The 25117-nt window shown below is 39.8% G+C and overlaps 1 protein-coding gene across 4 annotated transcripts in view; it reads left to right on the top strand.

The window, feature by feature from the left end:
- ATXN1 (ataxin 1) overlaps window positions 1-25117 on the top strand; it is a 379017-nt gene that overhangs the window by 340128 nt on the left and 13772 nt on the right. For all 4 annotated transcript variants that reach the window (XM_073678801.1, XM_073678804.1, XM_073678803.1 and 1 more), the window contains exon 6: window positions 18808-20851. In XM_073678801.1, the coding sequence (XP_073534902.1) occupies window positions 18977-20851 (1875 nt within the window). In that variant the 5' untranslated portion in view covers window positions 18808-18976. The remainder of the gene's footprint in view (window positions 1-18807; window positions 20852-25117) is intronic.

Raw genomic sequence — 25117 nt, 5'->3', positions numbered from 1 at the left:
CTGGAGATCAAGTGCGCGCTCTTGCACAGTGGGAGATGGACCACTATGCAAGGACGTCGCCAGGTATGTTACACTTACATTCTACAAGGAAATGGGGGGACACAATAGGTGAAAAGTGCTTGTTATTTCAGGTCTGGCAATTATAATAAATAGGGATTTTCATATATAAAGCTGCATGATCCGGTCATCAGCACGTATGTTTAAGTGCAATACTCAAGTACCGAGTGCAGTTATCTTGTGTATGGAGGGTGTGGAGACAGATGAAGAGTAGGGAACAAATTCTTAATAATATTTAAAAGGAGGGAACAGGAGAAAGTTAATTTACAGGGAAAGTCCGTGTTCGGCGTTTATCACTGGACACTAAATGCCCGGTACGAACGCCGAACTTTTAACTGCGAGTTCTCTCATCTCTACAATCCTGGGAGTTTTTTAAGGCAAGAAGTTAAATATTTTACAATGGCTAAGTCAATCACCAGATCTCAACCCCATCGAGCATGCATTTCACATGCTTAAGACAAAACTTAAGGCAGAAAGACCCACAAACAAGCAGGTCTGGTAAAGCATCAGAAAGGAGAAAACCCAACGTTTAGTGACGTCCATGGCTTCCAGACTTCAGACAGTCATTGCCTACAAAAGGATTCTCTACAAAGTATTAAAAATTAACATTTTATTTCTGGTAAAGTTAATTTTTCTTATTATTTTTGAGCCCATGAAATGAGGAGGCTTTGCAGAAAAATAGTTGCAATTCCTACATGTTTCAAAGGATATTTTTGTTCAACCCTTTTAATTAAACCTGAAAGTCTACACTGCAGTTGCATCTCAGTTGTTTCATTTTAAATAAAAAACAGTGACATTCAGAGATCAAATCACAAAGATTTAGTCACTGTCCAAATATTTCTGGACCTAACTTTTACATATTGTAAAAATTAAATGAATAGCATACAGAGCTAGAAACTTTTTATATATTTTCCCATAGAAAGACCTGATCTGTTATTGCACCCTTAAGCTGGAGATCCTTCTACACATAGATACAGTACAGACCAAAAGTTTGGACACACCTTCTCATTTAAAGATTTTTCTGTATTTTCTTGACTATGAAACTTGTACATTCACACTGAAGGCATCAAAACTATGAATTAACACATGTGGAATTATATACTTAACAAAAAAGTGTGAAACAACTGAAAATATGTCTTATATTCTAGGTTCTTCAAAGTAGCCACCTTTTGCTTTGATGACTGCTTTGCACACTCTTGGCATTCTCTTGATGAGCTTCAAGAGGTAGTCACCGGAAATGGTCTTCCAACAATCTTGAAGGAGTTCCCAGAGATGCTTAGCACTTGTTGGCCCTTTTGCCTTCACTCTGCGGTCCAGCTCACCCCAAACCATCTCGATTGGGTTCAGGTCTGGTGGCTGTGGAGGCCAGGTCATCTGGTGTAGCACCCCATCACTCCCCTTCTTGGTCAAATAGCCCTTACACAGCCTGGAGGTGTGTTTGGGGTCATTGTCCTGTTGAAAAATAAATGATGGTCCAACTAAACGCAAACCGGATGGAATAGCATGCCGCTGCAAGATGCTGTGGTAGCCATGCTGGTTCAGTATGCGTTCAATTTTAAATAAATCCCCAACAGTGTCACCAGCAAAGCACCCCCACACCATCACACCTCCTCCTCCATGCTTCACGGTGGGAACCAGGCATGTAGAGTCCATCCGTTCACCTTTTCTGCGTCGCACAAAGACACGGTGGTTGGAACCAAAGATCTCAAATTTCGACTCATCAGACCAAAGCACAGATTTCCACTGGTCTAATGTCCATTCCTTGTGTTCTTTAGCCCAAACTTGTCTCTTCTGCTTGTTGCCTGTCCTTAGCTGTGGTTTCCTAACAGCTATTTTACCATGAAGGCCTGCTGCACAAAGTCTCCTCTTAACAGTTGTTGTAGAGATGTGTCTGCTGCTAGAACTCTGTGTGGCATTGACCTGGTCTCTAATCTGAGCTGCTGTTAACCTGCGATTTCTGAGGCTGGTGACTCAGATAAACTTATCCTCAGAAGCAAAGGTGACTCTTGGTCTTCCTTCTGGAGCGGTCCTCATGTGAGCCAGTTTCTTTGTAGCGCTTGATGGTTTTTGCAACTGCACTTGGGGACACTTTCAAAGTTTGCCCAATGTTTCGGACTGACTGACCTTCATTTCTTAACCCTAGAACGCATGACCATAAAAATCTACATTTTCACATACCTGGGGCCTTTTAGGCCCGTGTGCAAATAATAAATAAATGACCAACTGGAAATGACAAACAACTATATACCTGAGGAATACCTAGAGTTTCAAAATTCTAACTAAAGAAATCTTGCAGAAAATAGAAAACAATTAACAGGGCGGGCCTGCGAGGCCCCAGGTATGCGTTCTAGGGTTAAAGTAATGATGGCCACTCATTTTTCTTTACTTAGATGCTTTTTTCTTGCCATAATACAAATTCTAACAGTCTATTCAGTAGGACTATCAGCTGTGTATCCACCTGACTTCTGCACAACATAACTGATGGTCCCAACCCCATTTATAAGGCAAGAAATCCCACTTATTAAACCTGACAGGGCACACCTGTGAAGTGAAAACCATTTCCGGTGACTACCTCTTGAAGCTCATCAAGAGAATGCCAAGAGTGTGCAAAGCAGTCATCAAAGCAAAAGGTGGCTACTTTGAAGAACCTAGAATATAAGACATATTTTCAGTTGTTTCACACTTTTTTGTTAAGTATATAATTCCACATGTGTTAATTCATAGTTTTGATGCCTTCAGTGTGAATGTACAATTTTCATAGTCATGAAAATGCAGAAAAATCTTTAAATGAGAAGGTGTGTCCAAACTTTTGGTCTGTACTGTATATACTTTAATTTTAAGTCAATGTAAAATATAAAAATGTGTTCTCCCATGACAGATCCTCTTTAAGGGAAATTCCTACAACTGCTAACATTTTTCGGAAATGAAATATTCCATAATCATAGAACATTTTGTCCTTAATAGAACCCATGCAATGCAATATTCATTTTTTTAATAAAATTTGGCTCCTCTAAAAATGTAGATAAACACTGCAAAAGTCATATGATCCAACATTCAATAATTTAGAAAGTCTGATATTACTGTATAATGGTCCCTAATGTGTGTCTGATATAGGACAATTTGATTAAGAACCCATTGGTGGCAAGGGCTGATGAGAATAATGATCTTTGGAGACAATAATATGAGACGTGAGTATTGTGTACTTCTTTATAACAGGAGACTAACAAATAAAGTAAAAAGTTGAAAAAAGTTTAAAAAATTCTCAATTATAAAAATTCAAATCACCCACATTTTCTCCAGTTAACAAAAACTATATTTTTTCAGAATTTTTTTAAGCCAATAAATTAGTAAAACAAACAATGCATGTTTGATATCTTCATAATCATATTCCTGGAGAATCATGTTTCCAGGTAATTTTTACTGCACAATTGACGCCTTATAAATGGAACCACAATGACTGAATTGGATTTTTTTCCCTTCGTGCCTGGCTATAACAGTCTACACAAGAGCTTGGTACAACTCTTTCTGAGATCATTGTCAGTGCGATGAATGTAATTTTTATTAGGCCAGTATATAGTCAGCTCCTGACCTCTGTAGCAGCTGCTGGTCATTCTCATTTTACTACTTATAGTAAAAAAATGAATTCATCTCAGTTGTTTAATAAGAGACCCAAGAACCAACTTCACGTGTTGGACATGAGCCAGTTTAAACTACAGATGTACATCTTTTTTTGTCTCATTGTATTCAGTAAACCCAGATGTTTCAGTTTTATTAACACCCAACACCCCCCGCCCACACATTGTTCTATATAAATTCCATGTGCTCAGCATCACCATCAAAATGGAAAGAAATATGTGATAGGTCTGGTTGTTCTGTAGTTTTTCTAATGGTAATACAATACTGGTGTAGACCAAACTAGCCAACCAGTATTATCTTTTTGACTAGATATTTAGAATTTAAAAGAATAGTCCTGCTACCTTATCACTGACAACTAAATTTGATTTAAATCGGTTTGCATGTCCCATTCCATCAGCCATGACAGTGGTCTTGGGACGCTGGACGGGAGAGTCAATGTCGCCGCTTCTCTGCCGACATCCTTGGCTTTTCTTTTGGTTAGCCGGCTTGACACAACATCATTGTTGGAGCATGATTCACATGTAGCGAATCGAAAGAATAGTAGGTAAGAGGTGGTAATTTTGCTCCCATTCAGTGGCCACAGACCATTATTGTGATCAATGGAATGGGACGTGCAAATAAATTATCGCCAACTCTACTGACAACCCAAATCATCTTAGTTAGCTCGGCTCCATGTTCAAAGTATGTTTTCTCTCAAATGTTGCAGCGTTTCTGCATAAACCCTGGATATTTATAATGGTGGAGCCTGTCTCTGAATTATGTTACCAGTAGTTCGGGCAGCATGAATCACCGGACAGGTTCCCTTTAAGTTCTGTAAATCATATTAGAGGAGTTGTTCTTTCGGAAGATCCTTACTGTATTCTACAATATAGGTGTGACCCAACCCTACATTATACGATATACTGTATATGATTATTCCTTAAGTGTCTATTTAAAATGTAAACTTTCAGTTGAGAAATACGAGTATCTAGAAATGCTTAAAGGGATTTTCGCCTGAACAAAAGTTCATTTTAATCAATAGATGTTGGAATAATAATAAGTTCCACAACTGGATGTGTTTAAATAAAATGTTCCTGTGCTGAGATAATCTTAAAAATGTGCCCCTGCTGTGTACTGTGCTATGGCTGTGCCTGACCATGCAGGAAATGGTCTGATCATACCACATCTCCTGGCCAGGGAGGGGAGAAGAAAAGTGTACAGACATTACAGCATGGGAACGCAAATAATTCTTTCTTTGAAGAAAAACATTGTTTAAAAACAGGCAGGGAAATGCTTTATCTCACAAAAAGAATCAGCTATGACCCCCTGCTGTCCCATCTGTATCCTCTCTTTTTCTCCTCCCCTGCCCAGGAGCTGTGGTATGATCAGACCATGTTCCTGTACGGTCAGACACAGCCATTACACAGTACACAGCAGAGGCACATTTATAAGATTATCTCAGCACAGGAACATTTTATTTAACCCCTTAACAACATTTGCCGTACTAATACGCGTCTGTGCCCTGGGACTTAAGAGCCAGACCCGTATTAGTACGTCATGGCGATCGCGCGCGCACACAGGCTGTGCGGGCGCGATCGCCGCCGGGTGTCAGCTGATTATCACAGCTGACACCCGGTACTATATGCAGGGAGCGGTCCTGCACCGCTCCCAGCACATTAACCCCCACGATGCTGCGATCGAAGTCAATCGAAGTCGATCGCGGCATTGCGGGGGCAAGGGGAGGTGATCGCCGATACTCACCTCCTCTTCCGGCTTCCAGCGCAGTCTGCAAAGGCTTCCCGGGTGTTGCCATGACGACCCGATGTCGTCATGACAACATCCGGGTCACCAGACAGCAGGAAGATTGCTTGGACATGCGCAGTGCATCTCCAAGCAATCTTCACACTGTGCATTTCTGACAGCTTGCATGGCATAGGGATGGTGCTGCATTCCTGTGCCATGCAGGCGATCAGAGAAAAAAAAGTGAAAGTCCCAGAGTGGAACAAAGTAATAAAGTGTATAAACTGTGTGAAAGTGGAAAAAAAAATTAAAAAAAAATTTGAAAAATATAAAAAAAAAATAAAAAAAATAATCCACCAAAAATAAAAATATAATGTACCCATCAATAAATATTATTAAAAAAAAAAAATAAATAAAATAAAAGTACACATATTTGGTATCGCCGCGTCCGGAACAACCTGACCTATAAAACTGTCCCACTAGTTAACCCCTTCAGTGAACACGGTAAAAAAAAAAAAAAAAAAAAAAAACGAAGCAAAAAACAATGCTTTATCACCATACCGCCAAACAAAAAGTGGAATAACACGCGATCAAAAAGACGCATATAAATAAAAATGATACCGCTGAAAACGTCATCTCGTCCCGCAAAAAACAAGCCGCCATACAGCTCCATCAGCCGAAAAATAAAAAAGTTATAGCTCTCAGAATAAAGCGATGCTAAAAAATATTTTTTTCTATAAAATAGCTTTTATTGTGTATAAGCGCCAAAACATAGAAAAATGATACAAATGTGGTACCGCTGTAAACGTACTGACCCGAAGTATAAAGATACCTCATCAATTTTACCACACGCGGAACAGAATTAAAAAAAAAAAAAAAAAAAAACAATTCCTGAATTGTTGGTTTCTGTTTATTCTGCCTCCCAAAAATCGGAATAGAAAGCGATCAAAAAATGTCACGTGCCTGAAAATGGCACCAATCACAACGTCAAGTCATCCCGCAAAAAACGAGCCGTCACATGACTGTCTGCCAAAATCTGGAAAAATTATAGCTCTCAAAATATGGCGATGCAAAAACTAGATTTTACAAAAAATGCGTCTTTTAGTGTGTGACAGCTGTCAGTCATAAAAACCCCATATGATTCTGGCATTGCTGTAATCACACCGACCCGAAGAATAAAGTCGTCTAATCACTTATACCGCACAAGAAACAGCGTCAAAAATAAACTCTTGGGTTAGGATTGGGCTAGGGTTAGGGCTGGGTTTGGGGCTAGGGCTGTGCTGGGGCTAGGGTTGTGCTGGGGCTAGGGTTGTGCTGGGGCTAGGGTTGTGCTGGGGCTAGGGTTGTGCTGGGGCTAGGGTTGTGCTGGGGCTAGGGTTGTGCTAGGGCTAGGGTTGTGCTAGGGCTAGGGTTGTGCTAGGGTTAGGGCTGGGGTTGGGATTTTTTTCAAAAGTAAGAAAAAAAGATGACGATATGGCGACTAGTGTTGAGAGCAAGTGCTCGCTACTTGAGTTTGCATCGGGTGCTCTGGTATGCATTGAGTATCGTGGGTATTTGAGTGACATGCTCGAGTCTCTGCCCCATATGCTTCGCGGCCAAAAAACTTTACGGGGATTGCCTGCCATGCACGAGCGATCACCGCATGTTTTTTTTTGGGTGTCTAATAACCGTGAAACATGCGGAGCAGGGACTCGAGCATGTCACTCGAGCACACGCTGTACATGGTGCATACCTGAGTACCCGATGCAAACTCAAGTAGCGAGCACTTGCGCTCAAGAATAATGACAACTTATTCAATATGATGACCTAATGTAAACAAATTCTGTGCCGTACCTCTGGGTTCAAAATGTTCACTATACACCTTAATAAAATCCTTGAGGGGTATAGTTTCCAAAATGGGGACACTTGTGGGGGAGCTCCACTGTTTAGGCACATCACGGGCTCTCCAAACGCGACATGGTGTCCGCTAACAAATTGAATGGAAAATCGGCTCAAATTGTTAGCGGACGCCATGTTGCGTTTGGAGAGCCCCTGTGTGCCCAAACATTGGAGCTCCCCCACAAGTGACCCCATTTTGGAAACTAGACCCCCCAAGGCACCTATTTAGATGCATAGTGAGCACTTGGAACCCCCAGGTGCTTCACAAATTGATTCGTAAAAATGAAAAAGTGAAAAAAAAAACACTTTTTCATTTTTATGAATCAATTTGTGAAGCACCTGGGGTTCCAAGTGCTCACTATGAATCTAGATAGGTGCCTTGGGGGGTCTAGTTTCCAAAATGGGGTCACTTGTGGGGGAGCTCCAATGTTTGGGCACACAGGGACTCTCCAAATGCAACATGATATCCGCTAACAAATTGTCGGCTCAAATTGTTAGCGGACACCATGTTGCGTTTGGAAAGCCCCTGTGTGCCCAAACTTTGGAGCTCCCCCACAATTGACCCCATTTTGGAAACTAGACCCCCCAAGGCACCTATCTAGATGCATAGTGAGCACTTGGAACCCCCAGTTGCTTCACAAATTGATTCGTAAAAATGAAAAAGTGAAAAAAAAAACATTTTTTAATTTTTATGAATCAATTTGTGAAGCACTTGGGGTTCCAAGTGCTCACTATGCATCTAGATAGGTGCCTTGGGGGGTCTAGTTTCCAAAATGGGGTCACTTGTGGGGGAGCTCCAATGTTTGGGCACACAGGGACTCTCCAAATGCAACATGATATCCGCTAACAAATTAAATGGAAAATCGGCTCAAATTGTTAGCGGACACCACGTTGCGTTTGGAGAGCCCCTCTGTGCCCAAACTTTGGAGCTCCCCCACAAGTGACCCCATTTTGGAAACTAGAACCCCCAAGGCACCTTTCTAGATGCATAGTGAGCACTTGGAACCCCCAGGTGCTTCACAAATTGATTCGTAAAAGTGAAAAAAAAACACTTTTTCATTTTTATGAATCAATTTGGGAAGCACCTGGGGTTCCAAGTGCTCACTATGAATCTAGATAGGTGCCTTGGGGGGTCTAGTTTCCAAAATAGGGTCCCTTGTGGGGGAGCTCCAATGTTTGGGCACACAGGGACTCTCCAAATGCAACATGATATCCGCTAACAAATTGTCGGCTCAATTTGTAAGCGGATATCATGTTGCATTTGGAGAGTCCCTGTGTGCCCAAACATTGGAGTTCCCCCACAAGTGACCCCATTTTGGAAACTACACCCCCCAAGGCACCTATCTAGATTCATAGTGAGCACTTGGAACCCCAGGTGCTTCTCAAATTGATTCATAAAAATGAAAAAGTGTTTTTTTTTTCACTTTTTAATTTTTACGAATCAATTTGTGAAGCACCTGGGGGTTCCAAGTGCTCACTATGCATCTAGAAAGGTGCCTTGGGGGGTCTAGTTTCCAAAATGGGGTCACTTGTGGGGGAGCTCCAAAGTTTGGGCACAGAGGGGCTCTCCAAACGCAACGTGGTGTCCGCTAACAATTTGAGCCGATTTTCCATTCAATTTGTTAGCGGATATCATGTTGCATTTGGAGAGTCCCTGTGTGCCCAAACATTGGAGCTCCCCCACAAGTGACCCCATTTTGGAAACTAGACCCCCCAAGGCACCTATCTAGATGCATAGTGAGCACTTGGAACCCCAGGTGCTTCACAAATTGATTCATAAAAATGAAAAAGTGTTGTTTTTTTCACTTTTTCATTTTTACGAATCAATTTGTGAAGCACCTGGGGGTTCCAAGTGCTCACTATGCATCTAGAAAGGTGCCTTGGGGGGTCTAGTTTCCAAAATGGGGTCACTTGTGGGGGAGCTCCAAAGTTTGGGCACAGAGGGGCTCTCCAAACGCAATGTGGTGTCCGCTAACAGTTTGAGCCGATTTTCCATTCAATTTGTTAGCGGATACCATGTTGCATTTAGAGAGTCCCTGTGTGCCCAAACATTGGAGCTCCCCCACAAGTGACCCCATTTTGGAAACTAGACCCCCCAAGGCACCTATCTAGATGCATAGTGAGCACTTGGAACCCCTAGGTGCTTCACAAATTGATTCGTAAAAATGAAAAAGTGTTTTTTTTTTCACTTTTTCATTTTTACGAATCAATTTGTGAAGCACCTGGGGGTTCCAAGTGCACACTATGCATCAATAAAGGTGCCTTGGGGGGTCTAGTTTCCAAAATGGGGTCACTTGTGGGGGAGCTCCAAAGTTTGGGCACAGAGGGGCTCTCCAAACGCAATGTGGTGTCCGCTAACAATTTGAGCCGATTTTCCATTCAATTTGTTAGCGGATACCATGTTGCATTTAGAGAGTCCCTGTGTGCCCAAACATTGGAGCTCCCCCACAAGTGACCCCATTTTGGAAACTAGACCCCCCAAGGCACCTATCTAGATGCATAGTGAGCACTTGGAACCCCTAGGTGCTTCACAAATTGATTCGTAAAAATGAAAAAGTGTTTTTTTTTTCACTTTTTCATTTTTACAAATCAATTTGTGAAGCACCTGGGGGTTCCAAGTGCTCACTATGCATCTATAAAGGTGCCTTGGGGGGTCTAGTTTCCAAAATGGGGTCACTTGTGGGGGAGCTCCAAAGTTTGGGCACAGAGGGGCTCTCCAAACGCAATGTGGTGTCCGCTAACAATTTGAGCCGATTTTCCATTCAATTTGTTAGCGGATACCATGTTGCATTTAGAGAGTCCCTGTGTGCCCAAACATTGGAGCTCCCCCACAAGTGACCCCATTTTGGAAACTAGACCCCCCAAGGCACCTATCTAGATGCATAGTGAGCACTTGGAACCCCTAGGTGCTTCACAAATTGATTCGTAAAAATGAAAAAGTGTTTTTTTTTTCACTTTTTCATTTTTACGAATCAATTTGTGAAGCACCTGGGGGTTCCAAGTGCTCACTATGCATCTATAAAGGTGCCTTGGGGGGTCTAGTTTCCAAAATGGGGTCACTTGTGGGGGAGCTCCAAAGTTTGGGCACACAGGGGCTCTCCAAACACAACATGGCATCCGCTAATTATTCAAGCAAATTTTACAATCATAAAGTCAAATGGCGCTCCTTCCCTTCCGAGCCCTGCCGTGCGCCCAAACAGTGTTTTTTCCCCAAATATTGGGTATCTGCGTGCCCAGGGGAAATTGCACAACAAATTTTGGGGTCCATTTTTTCTTGTTACCCCTGTGAAAATAAAAAAAATTGGGTCTAAAGTAACATTTTTGTGAAAAAAGTTAAATGTTCATTTTTTTCTTCCACATTCAAAAAATTCCTGTGAAGCACCTGAAGGGTTAATAAAGTTCTTGAATGTGGTTTTGAGCACCTTGAGGGGTGCAGTTTTTAGAATGGTGTCACTTTTGGGTATTTTCTGTCATAAAGACCTCTCCAAGTGACTTCAAATGTGATGTGGTCCCTAAAAAAATGGTTTTGTAAATTTTGTTGGAAAAATGAGAAATCGCTGGTCAACTTTTAACCCTTATAGCTCCCTAACGAAAAAAAAATTTTGGTTCCAAAATTGTGCTGATGTAAAGTAGACATGTGGGAAATGTTATTTATTAACTCTTTTGTGTGACATATCGCTCTGATTTCAGGGCTTAAAAATTCAAATTTTGAAAATTGCAAAATTTTCAAAATTTTCGCCAAATTTCCGTTTTTTTCACAAATAAACGCAAGTGATATCGAAGAAATTTTTCCACAATCATGAAGTATAATATGTCACGAAAAAACAATCTCAGAATCAGGGGGATCCTTTGAAGCGTTCCAGAGTAATTACCTCATAAAGTGACAGTTGTCAGAATTGTAAAAATTGGCCCGGTCATTAACGTGCAAACCACCCCCGGGGCTTAAGGGGTTAAAGACATCCAATTGTGGAAATTATTATTATTCCAAAATCTATTGATTAAAATGAACCTTTGTTCATGGGAAAACCCCTTTAAGAGATTATACACAGAATCACTGATGTATACAACAAATGCCCAACTTAAAATGCAGTATACATAAAAGTTGCATTCCTGCTCTGAATTAGGAAGAGTTTTTGTATTATTCATATCCTGTAGTAGGATCATAAATCATTTGCAGTTCCTAAGGGGGTAGACTGAAATGACTTTATCAGAGTAAAAGCAATGTGTATAATTGTGCAGAACTGCAGGACCAGCCCTCATCTATGGCGCTGTACTGTGAGCTGATTCAGAATCACTACTACAAGCATATCACAGATGACAGATGAGTTTATTAAACTGCTTGTCCAGAAATATTAGACAACTTCATATGATATTTGATTCTTTATTTCCCCTGAGGCTGGATAAAAGATGTGGGGAAATAAAGAAACAGTATTACTTTAATGGAAACACTCCTATTCTACAGTACTTGGAAATAACACCAGTGCAAATATAATTTAACTTTTTTTTGTTATTTTGTGTGAATTGTATCCAAATATTGATATCACTCCAGCTTTTGAAAAAACAGTTATAGACATACAGCATCTAAACTAAAGAGGAAATGAAACATTAATAACATAATTTAAAGAATAACTATTGTTTTAATTTATATTTAATAAATCAATTCTACACTTAAAAATAAGCAACTATGTAATATATTAGAGAAACCTGCTTCTTTCTCCTCGTAGATTAATCTTTCACTCTCAATTCATGGGTAAAATCTCTAAAATCTGTATTCAGTGAAGACAGATTTTATCATTACTGAGATAAGAGATGACAGTTGGTTCTTTTAAAATTCTATGGAGGGGTGGAGCTAGAGGCAGACAGATATTCTGCTGTCAGCACCAACTGTCATCTCCTATCTCTGTAATGGGAAAATCTGTATACACTGAAGACAGATTTTACCAGAGAATTTAGAATTTTGAGAATGAATGATCAGTCCAGGAGGAGAAAGAAGAACATTTCTCTTATAAGATACATTACAAAGCTTATTATTTTCAAGTGTACTATTAATTTATGAAATAAAAATGAAAACGAGGTTGCTCTTTAAAGATCCAACAGTTCCAATCAGTGCCACATTCGGCATATACTGCACATATGCATCACTGGCACTCTTGGGGGAGGGCAGAGAACATGAGAGGACTTTTTGCATCCCTGCTGAAGTTTATGTTTAAATGGTACCTCAATTTTTAAAACCTTGAACAATATTGCAACTTGCTTAGGATTCTTTCGCAAGTACTGCATAATGTAGAGTTTAATTCATGTTGAATGTAATAATAATTATAAACATTGGTTGGAGTATTTCTCCAGAATAAAGGATTATAACAGTTCTAGCTTTATTCTGTAAGCTATTGAAATAACCATAAAGAGGAAGGTTGCAAAAATATCATATTTGTGCCATACACACTTTCAGACTAAGTTAACACGGACGTATAAAAATCATCTGATTTTCCTTTAGAAAAAAACAACTAATTTTTCATCTGTATTGTCCTCCATATGCTATCTGTATTCCATCCGTGTGTCAATGGTACGGCATTCGTAACTTTTTATACATGAGCAAATTTACAGTAGTTTCTCATGTTAAGAATTGCTAATTACCATATTTTTCGGACTATCAGACGCACTTTTTTTTTTTTTTGAAGGAAAGTGGGGGGTGCATCTTATAGTCCGATATACATAAATACTGTGGCTGTGGGTGGTGGGGGATGTGGGGGAAGTGACAGTAGCGGGGCACAGGAGGCAACAGCCGCCTGCTGCAGCCTACACTGTGCCCGCTAATAAAGAAAATGAATATTCACTGCTCCCCACGCCCATGGGCGTGGGGAGCAGTGAATATTCATTTTCCTTAATAACACACTGTGCCCGCAGCATGGCTCCTGGTATGTATGGCACCCCTCATCCCTCATCCCGGTATGTATGGCACCCTTCATCCCTGTATGTATGACCCCCTCATCCAGTATGCTTGGCTCCCCCTGATCCCCATCATGCTGCACAGAAAAAAAATAAACTTTCATACTCACCTCCTCTCTCCTCCAGCGCTGCGTCTCACTCTGTGCCGGAATAGTCACTGCTTTCCATGCCGGGACTGCGTGCGTGGGGAGCAGTGACCATTCACTTTCCTTAATAGCGCGGCTCCTTCTGTGCTCGGCTGTCAGTGTGCCCGCTGTTAAAAGCCATGAATATTCACCACTCTGATGGGTGTTTAGGTATGTTAGTAGAAGAAGGAAACAGTTTCAGATAAGAGAGGTCATGATGTTAGAGACAGCAGACAGACAGCCACTGATATTTTGTATTAGTGTAGGGATGATGTCAGGAGATATGTATATTTGGGTGTCAGCATAGAGATGGTACTGAAAGCCAAATTTGCTGATGGTTAGCCCAATAGGGGCGTTGTATACAGAATAGAGGAGGCAATTTTAGACTGAGTTCCTATGAAATCCCAGCAATAAGGGGGAGAGGAGAGGAAGAGGAGCCAACAAAAGAGACAGTGAAGGAGATGTCGGAGAGGTTGACGGAGAACCAAGAGAGATCAGTATCCTTGAGCCTGACAGAGCGGAGCATAGTGAAGAGGACCTGGCGATCCCCAGGGTGAAATGCTGCAGAGATCCAGGAGAATCAGCAAGGAGTAATAACCATTAGATTTAGCTGTTAGAAGATCGTTAGAGACTTTAGTAAGGGCAGTTTCTGGAGAGTGTAAGGAGCAGAAACCAGATTGGAAATACAATACTAGAGAGTTATTTGAGAGATAGCTGATCAGACCAAGCATTACAGGAGTTTAAAGATGAAGGGGAGATTAGAGTCTGCAGTTATTAGTGCTTATCTCATCATGAGATTTATTTTTTAGTTATGAGGTTATAATTACATGTTTAAAAAGGAGTGAAAGATACTATAATAAAGAGAGAGGTTAAATCTTAATTTAGGTGGGTAGTGACAGCTGATGAGAGAGACTGTAGGAGGCGTGAAGGATTAGGGTCACCGCTACAGATAGTATGGCAAAAAAAGATTGGTGCTCCTGTCACTGGTTCATATGTGTAAAGTGCGGGAGAGAAGAGGATCGATGGGAATAGGGATGGTAAAGTTCCCTATGATGAGAGTATGAATGTCACAATTTATTTGCCTAAGTTGTGACAATTTCATGACTGCATCTTCCTCATTTGATAATTTGTCTCATTTGTCACAATACATATCATTCCCATTAATTGTCACACTGCCTAAAATTCTGGCAATTTTCTATACCAGGGTAAGTGTGGAGCAAAGATGCAACATTTTTTTATGAATGTGTCTAAATCCTGGTCAAGCAGTAAGGCTATTTTCACACGCAGCATTTTTGCAGCATTTTCTCTGTAACCAAAACCTACTTTCTTGGCATTAAAAACACAGGTTTTGCTGCTTTTTTTTGCGGCATTTTATAGCTACTTTTTTTTGGTGTGGATTACTTGTATAATTTGTCTACATTATGTGTTTAAAAAAGTTAGTTTTATTCATCTAAAATGCAGCAACAAAAACACAGCAAAAAATGCTGCTTGCTACATTTTTTGCAGCCTTTTGCACTTTCTCATTGCTTTCTATGGGTGAAAAAACACTGCAAAAATGCTGAAAAAATTTACATGCTGTAGATTTCAAAAACGTAGTTTTCAAATTCAGTCAGGAAAAAAAAGCTCATGCATGAGATTTCTGAAAACTTGTAGCTTTTGCTGGTACTGTAAAACTGTCACGGGTGTGTCAGAAGTGACAGACAGTTGCCATGCAGTTGGTTGTAGGAGATCTCTACGTTTGGCATTACAGACACCTTCTTAGAGGCTGTCTCTCTAGTACCCAGCGGCTACCTTCCTCTGGCTAACTAACACCCTGCCCTGGGTGTCTGGCCTGCTGTCTGCCAGAGGGAGGTGACTGCGATACTCACATTACCCTTTGTGAAGGCTCGGAGCAAGTGCATTTCTTCATCCTCTCTGGAGCTATGAGGACGTGTGTTCATCTCTCTGAAGTCGACTAAAAGCTAAGCTATCTTCCCTTTGTTCCCCCTTGTTGTCTTTAGTTGTCAGTGGGGATTGACTAGCGCTCATTCCCCTCCCTTCCCTAGCCAGGGCCAAACGCCAGGGAAAGACAAGGCGAGGTTCCTGTGCGGCGATTGATGAAGAGCCAATATAGGGATGTTAGTGGAGACAGGGTGATTGTAGATCAGCCTAGGAGGTCTCCACTCCCCCTTTCCCTAGAGTCTGGGCTCCCTTTCCCTTTTCCCTTTGTGTTGCACTAAGTCTTTCCCACACCTTGCGTGACAAAAACACAGCTTCTAAATTGCATAAAAAAAAACTGCAAAAAAAAATGCTGCACATGTGAACATAGCCTAACACACACTAGTTTTTCACTCTAGTTTTACAAAATGACCTATACGCTGGAAATGGCTCTGATTTCTATACCAATAAAGGGGCAAATACAATGTTGAATGTGTACCTTCTCCTCACTTTTAGTTCCTATTCCATTTTTGGCACCTCAAAAAAGGCATTGAAAAACTGCAATGTTGCCCAATCTTTGTTAACTGTTCAATGTAAGGTATTTTAATAACAGGGTTCACAATAAAATAATAAGCTCAGTGTTACCAGATGGGTGCCCTCTCATGAGCTGGCAGAGCCAATGCTGCAGCACGTTGGATATTTATATGGTAACAGAATATGCATGACTGTCATTTTCTAATCTTCTGTGCTGTGAGGCTGATGTTCCCAGCACAGAGAGAAAAAAATGATCACAAGTTCTTTAACAGTTATCCTTTGTGCAGCACAGTCTTCCCCTCACAGTTGTTTTCACACTTGTTTCAACACCCACCTACATAATCCTAATAAAAGTCAGCACTTTGAACTACATGGTGTTATCTGCTTTTTTTTTCTTTTTGCTTTCAATACTTTTTATATGTTTAAGCTAGGGCCTGTTTAGGGAGCAGAAATACGGAGATTTTCGAGGGCATGTATAAAATTACAGAATTATTTTACATAAGGGGAGAAATATATCTGTACATAAATCATCTGATCTCTTAGGCTACGGTCCCACGATGAGCTTTTGGTGCATTTTTGACACTGCGTATTTTTGCTGCATCAAAAACATAGTGTCTGATAGTTCCAGCAAAGTAAATTGGATTTATAGAAATCTCATGCCCACTGTGCTTTTATTTTATTCAGCATAAACTGACCTGCGGTGCGTGTTTCAAATCCGCAGCATGTCATTTTCTCTTGCAGGTACGCGGAGTTTTCTGTGGGGATTTTCCCCATAGACTTCCATTAGATGTGGAAAATCCACAGGTAAAAAATGCAGATGCGTTTTTAGTGCATTTCCGCACCTTAGGCTACATGTACACGTTGAGTATTTGGTGAGTTTTTTACCTCAGTATTTGTAAGCCAAAATTAGGAGTGGAGAAATCAAAGGAAAAGTATAATAGAAACACGGGCAACACTTTTCACCCACTCCTGGTTTTGGCTTACAAATACTGAGGTAAAAAACTCACTAAATACTCAACGTGTGCACGTGGCCTAAGTATATCAAGTAAAGTTTTGTCAAAGCCAAATACTTTATTTAAAGCGTGACACACCAAAAAAAGGACAAAAAAATGCCGGGTCAAAAACATGATAAAAATGCATATTAAAAAAACAAGCACAAAAATGCAATGAAAAACAGCAAGTAACCTAATTTAAATATTAGGAGAATAAATGGTGCAAAAATTCTACATCGTCAAAAACTCACCAAAAGCTCATCGTGGGAATGTAGCCTTAGAGTTTTAGGTTCACATAGAATTCAACAGAAATTCCAACCATATGAAATTGGATTTATATGAAATTACTGTAAGGCCTGAAAGAAATAATTTTGTTTGACACTTATAGTCAAACAATCTATATATATTCCATGTTTCTAACATAGGCTATCTATTGGTAGCATGTAAATTTAGAGTTATGCATTGTGTCTACAAACACATGGACAAAATTGTAGGTACTCTTCTGGTAAAGTAAGAAAAACCCATAATAGCCACTGAAATAACTGGAAACTGACAAAAGTAATTTTCTACTTAAATTTACTGAATATCAACTAGTGAAAATCAGACATTGCTTTTGAATTGTGGTTGAGCTGAAAAAAAAACTAATGAAAATGGCCTGGACAAAAATGATGGTACCTCTAGAAAAATTGAAAATAATCTGACCAGTCAGTCTGCTTATTTAAAGAGTGAAAAGTAGTCTCTGTGCTGTTTGGTATCATCGTATGTACCACACTGAACATGGACCAAAGAAAGCTAAGGAAAGAGTTGTCTCAGGAGATTAGAAAGAAAATTGTAGCCAACAAGTTAAATAGTAACCATCGTCTTAATTTCATAAATCAATAGTACACATGAAAATAAGCAACTTTGTAATATATCTTATCAGAGAAATCTCCTTTCTCTGACAGGACTGATTATTCATTTTCAAAATCCTCAATTCTGGGGTAAAATCTGTATTTAGTGAAGACAAATTTTTAAATTACTGAGATAGGAAATGACAGTTGTTACTGATAAGAATCTATGGATAAGGGATGAGGGTGGAGAAGCTAGAGTCAGAGCTCCTCCTCCATCCCCTCCGGTCTATGTAGAAACTTATCATTGCATCAAACGACGGTAAGGGTTAAAATAATAAAAAAAAGTGTTTGTGATGGAGACCAAAATCAGGGTTCCATGTTCAGAATGCTCATAAAATTACTGACAATAGTGAAAAACAATTAGAATAATTGTACCAAAGAAAAAAAAAATATTATATATATATATTATATGATATTAGGACAATAACTAACAAGAGACAATATACTTTTGCTGAAAATCTATTTAAAGATAAGTTTTTTACTACTTTCATCCACCTACAGTATTACCACTTTAGTAAACTAAACAACAGTAATATACCACTAATCTCTCTGCTTTCAAATCACTTTGTACTTGCTGTGTTCGTCTTGTTAACCTCTTATACCTGAAATTAAAAATTCTGTATATCAGAAAAGTGCTATTTGCACCTTTGCTTACCTTTAATACAACAACATGGCTATGAATTCCAACATTAATTTCAGTTAAATAGTGTAATAGTACTTTATCTATTTGTGTTACTTTCACATTAGAGGAATACAACTAGTAGCAAAATTATCTGTTGTTTTTTTAATATATATTTGATTTTAATACAACTCAAAACTCTTAATATTTTGGAATGTGAAGAATAACAATTGTCAGATTTGTTATGTATTTTACCCACATTTTAGACATACACGCTAAAGTGTCAAACTCCTCTATTACCATCTAGTAATCATATTTATAGAAATGTTTGATCTTTGCCAAAAATCAACTCGGACACATATTTTCCTTACTGTAGATAGAGAAAATGTTTAACCCAGGAGGAAAAACTTTGTCATGCTACTGTGCTAAACTTTATTTTGTCTGCTTTTTGATAAATCCATATAAAATTATTTTCATGTCTTGTCTTTTTCTAGATTCCACATCAGTCGTTGGAACATTGTGCTCCCAGGGAGATGATTCCCCATGAAGTTGTTGGGTTTCCTTCAGGAATTAAATGTGATTTTCCCTTCACCAGACTGAAATCAGCATCAGTCAGACAGTGAGCAGGCAGTGGTGGTTGGCGGGGGTGGCAGAAAGCAAAACATGAAATCTAATCAAGAAAGGAGCAATGAAAGCCTGCCACCAAAGAAACGTGAAATTCCCGCCACCAGTCGACCGTCTGAAGAGAAGACAGTCGGAACGACAAGTGAAAACCACCGTACAGATAGTTTATCATGGCTCCCCACCACAGTAAGCAGCCATGGTGGACGTCATCATGGGCATGCAGGAACTTCAATAGAAGCTGGTTTACAGCAGGGGGTAGGTTTACATAAAACACATTCAACTGGTATAGACTATTCTCCCCCCAGTGCTCCAAGGTCGGTACCAACAGTAACAACAGTTCCTGCCATTTATCAAACTGCGCAGTCTCAATCAGGGACATCTGTATCTCCCGTGCAATATACTAATGTGCCCCAAACGTTCCAGTTTATTGGGCCGCAGTATAGTGGACCATCATATGCAGGATTCATCAATTCGCAGCTAATTTCACCTACATTGAATTCCACATCAAGCGCTGTATCCTCAGCAGCAACAGGAGTCCCCACTCCATCACAACGCACCCAGATGGAAGCGTATTCGACTATGCTGGCAAATGTAAGCGGCTTAAGCCAGCAGGGGCATAAAATTGAATCACATCTAGATCGGACTCCTGGATTGATTGCAGCAGGATCACCACCTACCCAGTCAAGTCAATATGTCCATATTTCCAGTTCATCACAGAGTGGAGTCAGAACTCTATCACCACCAACTATCCCAGTACATTTACATCCCCACCCAGTGATTCCACATACACTTACCCTGGGCACATCCTCCCAAGTGGTTGTGCAGTACTCTGATTCAGGAGCTCATTTTATTGCTAGGGACCGTACAAAGAAAGAAGAAAGTTTCAGGTCACAAGCCAAGGAATTATTAAATGGTGAAATAGAGAAAGTTAGGGGATTTTTAGTTCCTTCCTCCACAGATGCACAGCTATTGAAAGCAGGCAATAATAAACCAGCTTCCCAACATTATGAGACAAGGCACGTAGTGGTGCACCCCAGTACAGAATTTGGTGCTCGGGATCCCTCAGGTGTTCGTACCTCGGTCATGGTAGTCCCCAACAGCAACACAGCTGCCACGGACATTGATGTTCAACAAACCATTAAGAGAGAAACCTCACCCTCAGCAGCTCATAACAAGGGAAGCTTACACTTAGGAAAACCAGCCCACCGGTCCTATGCTTTATCCCCACAACAGACTTTATGCGCGGAAAGCGTAAAGACAGTGGCCACTTTATCTCCTCACACAGTCATCCAGACAACTCACAGTGCAGCAGAGCAACTTTCTGTTGGGCTGCCTGCTGCAGCCTTTTATGCGGGTACACAACAGCCAGTTATTGGCTATCTCAGCAGTCAGCAGCAAACCATTGGCTATCCTGGAAATTTGCCACAGCACTTAGTGATTCCGGGCACTCAGCCTTTGCTCATACCAGTTGGCAATCCGGACATTGAATCATCTGCAGTGGGGGTAGCGCCTGCTATTGTCACTTCATCTCCCCAGTTTGCAGCAGTGCCTCATACATTTGTCACTACTCCCATTCCTAAAAGCGATAACTACAGTGCTGAATCACTAGCAACTCAAACAGCCTACCAGACCACTTTGGTTCCGGCTCAATTCCACCTCCCAGTTGTACAGTCTGTTGCTTCTCCTATGGCAGCTGCACCTACACTGCCCCCTTATTTTGCAAAAGGGTCAATCATTCAGCTAGCCAATGGTGATCTAAAAAAAGTGGAGGATTTGAAAACTGAAGACTTCATACAGAGCGCTGATATTAGCAACGACTTGAAAATAGACTCCAGCACAGTTGAGAGGATTGAGAATAGCCATAGTCCAGGCATTGCTGTGGTACAATTCGCTGTTGGAGAACACAGGGCACAGGTGAGTGTGAATGTTATATTGGGGGCTGGGACAGGAGTTCTGTAACATGTATATTGTAAAGTTCTGCTTTTAATTCTAATGTTATAAGGCCTATATACATATTAGAACAAAGTAAAGCCAAATACACACATTTTGGGGAGATTTACTGATTTTTGACGATTGGTTTCATAGGGGCCTCCCAACTCTCCCTTATGGCAGAATGATTGGGCATGTTGATATTTTCAACCACTGCCAGGGGTCTGGTGGTGACTTACTCCACTCTCCCATTAAAACCACATGCATGCTTGGCCAAACTTAGTGTGCTTGTGTATGAGGTGTTGGGAGGAACAGCTGTTGACAGCCCATCCAACAGTTATTGAAGGTTAACGGCCACCTTTTACGCTCATATAGGAAACACTTAGGCTGGAGCACTCTAGCATATAGCATCCGAGCGTGAGCCGAGTGTCAATGCACTGTGCTCCAATTATCTCGCGTGATTCTCAATCTGATTCTCTCTGCGGTAATCGCACTGCACTCGGATGACATTTACTGATTTTTGATGATTGATCTCATAGGGGCCTCCTGACTCTCCCTTTACGGCAGAAGGATTGGGCATGCTGATATTCAATGCCTGATCCTTTTATTTTCAACCACTGCCAGAGGGGTTTGGTGGTGACTTACTCCACTATGTGGCCATTGAGTTCAGATTCGGAAACACAGAGGCCAGTCTGTGCATCATGGTCCACATACCGCCTGTGTTTCATTAGTGTCTGAATTCAGCCCAAGTAAACTGCTTCATATGCACATTGTCATAAGTCACAAAGTCTACACTAATAATAATGCAGGACATTTCATATATAAGAATGCAACGACATATCTGTAACCTAGTGAAGCTACAACTACCACAAACATTTTTTTCACATTCAGGAGTGGGTTTTTTATAACAGAGAAGTAATTTGGACTTCTTGTTAGTACATCCACAGACAGAGGCATAGGTAAAGTTCATGGGGAACATGGAAAAATCTGTAACAGGGTTTCACAACAAGTACCAAATGTCATTTATAGTAATGGGAATCTCTTAGAGGAGATGGGACTTGCCTGTGACTACTGCCTCACCATTGCCTCTAATTACTTTGACAGACACAAGCTGTTTCATAGAAAAAACCTTTAAATATACTGTACATAGCTCTGCCCTCTGTTGGCAGTTTGGCAAGTTAGTGACTTCACAGTTCCTAGTGTCTACGCCGTATTTGGTTTCATTGAGCAGCCCCCTTACTCAGTTAACAATTGAAGTTTACCCTAATTTTTTTCTTGCTCTGTAAATAGGCCACATAACATAATTCTGTATCTGTCAGCGATAATGTCTATAATGTATTAAAAGATCACATAGGGACAGACCTGTTACCTAAACCACTTTAGATCGGTTCCCTAGTTATTAAAAAAAACTGTGAAATCTGGATGATAACATCACTTACAAATAACCAACTAAATTCCCCCACCCACGATTTTAAAGGGCAAGCCCTGCTACGAGTGACTAATATCACAAGTAGTTTAGTATTGTTGGTTGCTGTATTTGTTTCAGCATGTTGTGGTGTATTCTGTGGATAAATGCCATCAGATATGAAACATTCCTCTTCCTTTCTCTGCCTTCTACAGCTAATGAGAGAAATGACATATAACAGTTGTTATTGCTTTTATTTTCTTCTAAGTACGATTTTGTCATTGACCTCCTAATATCCTATTCAGTGTATAATGTAAATTATATATGGCACATTGCACTACTTTCATAGTCATCACCGTCTTACAGTATGTTTGCAATAAAATCTAATTTGCACATTTAATATCTGACTGCTTTGGTATGAAAATTGTATGCAGCCAGAATACACCCCAAGGTGTGAACAAGAACTAATGTATATCTGTAAAACCATCAGCATGAGATGATTTATACATTTAAATACATTATCAATTTTCAAGTAGACAATCTGCAGCTAAAATCATATTATAATTTTTTTTTTCATAAATGGGCATGAGTTCTCTATATTCCTGGTTACATTCTAATAGATTTATATTAATTTATTGCAGAATTCTTCTAACATAGATTTTATTAGAATTCAGTCCCTGGTCGCAAATGTCATGGACCCTGGTTTGAAGAATGTCTTTTAATCCCTATGAAGCCCCTACTCTTCACTTAATTCAAGCAATACATTTTCAGTATCAATGATACACAGGTTTAAAGTAGATCTCTAGCTTATGCTATTCAAACTTCACATGTTAATAAATAGATCTCGTAGACCCAATGAGACTGGTGCGCTTAGGGTATGTGCACAAGTCTTTTTCAGGTGGGAAGGCTCTGAAACCCGCCTGAACAAGCGCTCAGAAAATTTTCAGAAGAATGAACATATGCATTCCTATGTAAAAACAACTTCCTGTTCATGTGTTCCGTCTTTTGAGCATGTTTTAACCACTTCAGGTTTTAGAACAAAAAAATAGAAGTGACCAGACCATTCCTCATGCGTTTTCTGCTCAGGAGACTCTTTATACTTTACAAAATAAGACAATGAGAATTTTTTGAGCATTTTTTGCTCCAGAAACCCCGGCCTTTTTTTTTTTTAGTGTTTAATTGAGAACAAAAACAAAACAACCCGGAAAAAGCCAGTAAAAAAGAAATGCTGGAAAATAATGTTTTCTTAAAAAGAAGCTATAAATAACCTATTGTGTAAATCAAGTTTATGTGTTACTTGTATTTTTTCAAAAGTTTGGGCAATTTTTTTGGTAATCACGATCTTTATTAATTAATTACTAATCTCACAAATTTCACAGTGACCATTGGGAGATGTTTTTAGATTCATTCTTCCTGTCCTTTCAGGAAGTGTTTTCTGCAAAGCTCTTTATCATCACAGATAAATAACACTTCTATACCCAGCTGATGACACAAGATCCATCAATCACAATAGGCAATGTCACAGCTGACCATGCTTACCCTCCTTTCACAATGAATTTTGCAGACTCATTAGATACTTCAGTACAAAATATAGGGTTGGGGTGTGATCATTATGACTATGTACATGTGTTGTTTCCTAAAACAATAGGAAGTTAGAGTCTAAAAAAGTCCCAGTGGCCAGAGTGAACATTTTAAGATTTCTATTTTTCATTTGTAATCCAGATTGTGATATAGAAAAAAGCAGCATTACTAAAAAAATAAATAGCACAAAAACCTGAAAACAATAAGTAATTTACTGATGATAGCTTGCCTTTAAATAAGACCTGTCACAAGCTCAAAAGTGGCCAGATATTACTCTTATTTTAGTCCCGCTGCTCTTTTGAGTATTGATTTGTGGGTTTTTTTTAAATCCGACCATTTTATTTAGTTTTTATTTTTATGTTCTTTACCAAGAAGACGTTGCTCACAGCCTAAATACATACCCCAGAAAGCAATGCCCCCCTTGGTAAAGACCATAAAATTAGGACAATAAAGGTCCATATTGATCTAAACCCCAGGGCATAATAAGCATAATATGTAAAAAAAAACAAATCATTATACTCACCTCACTGCTCACCATAACTGGTTTAGTCTACACTGCATCTTCTGATTCGCCGCCATTTTCACCAGAATCCCTGGACTTCCCACACTCAGCAGGAACTTCCAGCTTTCATGAGAGCCTGGAGGGTTCTGTGAAGGTGTGTGGAAGGTCATGGTGTCCTGACAACACAATTTCAGTGCGAGTGTTGAAAGATCAGAAGATGCAGTGAGGACCAGATTGTTGGTGGTGAGTAGCAGAGGGGCTAGAGAGGTGAGCGATAAGATTTTTTTTTATTTCTTTAACTTTTTGATCTCCCCTTATGGTTCAAAAATGGTTTCCAGAGGCCACCTCTTTGCTGAATCTCCACAGAAGCAAATTACAAATAATCTGCATTTTGGTGAATGTGGATTTTTGTAAAATTCAAGTAGAATTTGATTCCACACAAATTTATTTGCTCATCTCTAATTAGTTACATCAGTTTTTATAATGCTAGCCTCTATTAATTTTTTATGACCTATTTCTTCTATTTTGTGTCAGATGACATAAGGCGAAGAATAAATCTTACTTGTTTTTATTATGCCAAAGTAGTTTTCATTTTACAAAACAATAACCCCTCTTACTAAAGAAAAGAATGTCCTCTTTAATTTTAAATAAAATTAACTTTAAGAACCTTTTTGTTATTTAGAATTTTCCATATCACTTTGTATGTTAAAAAAAAGCAAAAAAATTTGGTAATTTTCACATTAGTCATTACTAGGCCAAATAC

Source organism: Phyllobates terribilis, unplaced genomic scaffold, assembly GCF_046119375.1.
Source record: "Phyllobates terribilis strain yellow unplaced genomic scaffold, ASM4611937v1 Scaffold_4__5_contigs__length_816908805, whole genome shotgun sequence".
Classification (NCBI taxonomy): domain Eukaryota; kingdom Metazoa; phylum Chordata; class Amphibia; order Anura; family Dendrobatidae; genus Phyllobates; species Phyllobates terribilis.
The sequence above is the reverse complement of the archived record's forward strand: the minus strand, read 5'-3'. Positions and strand labels throughout refer to the sequence as shown.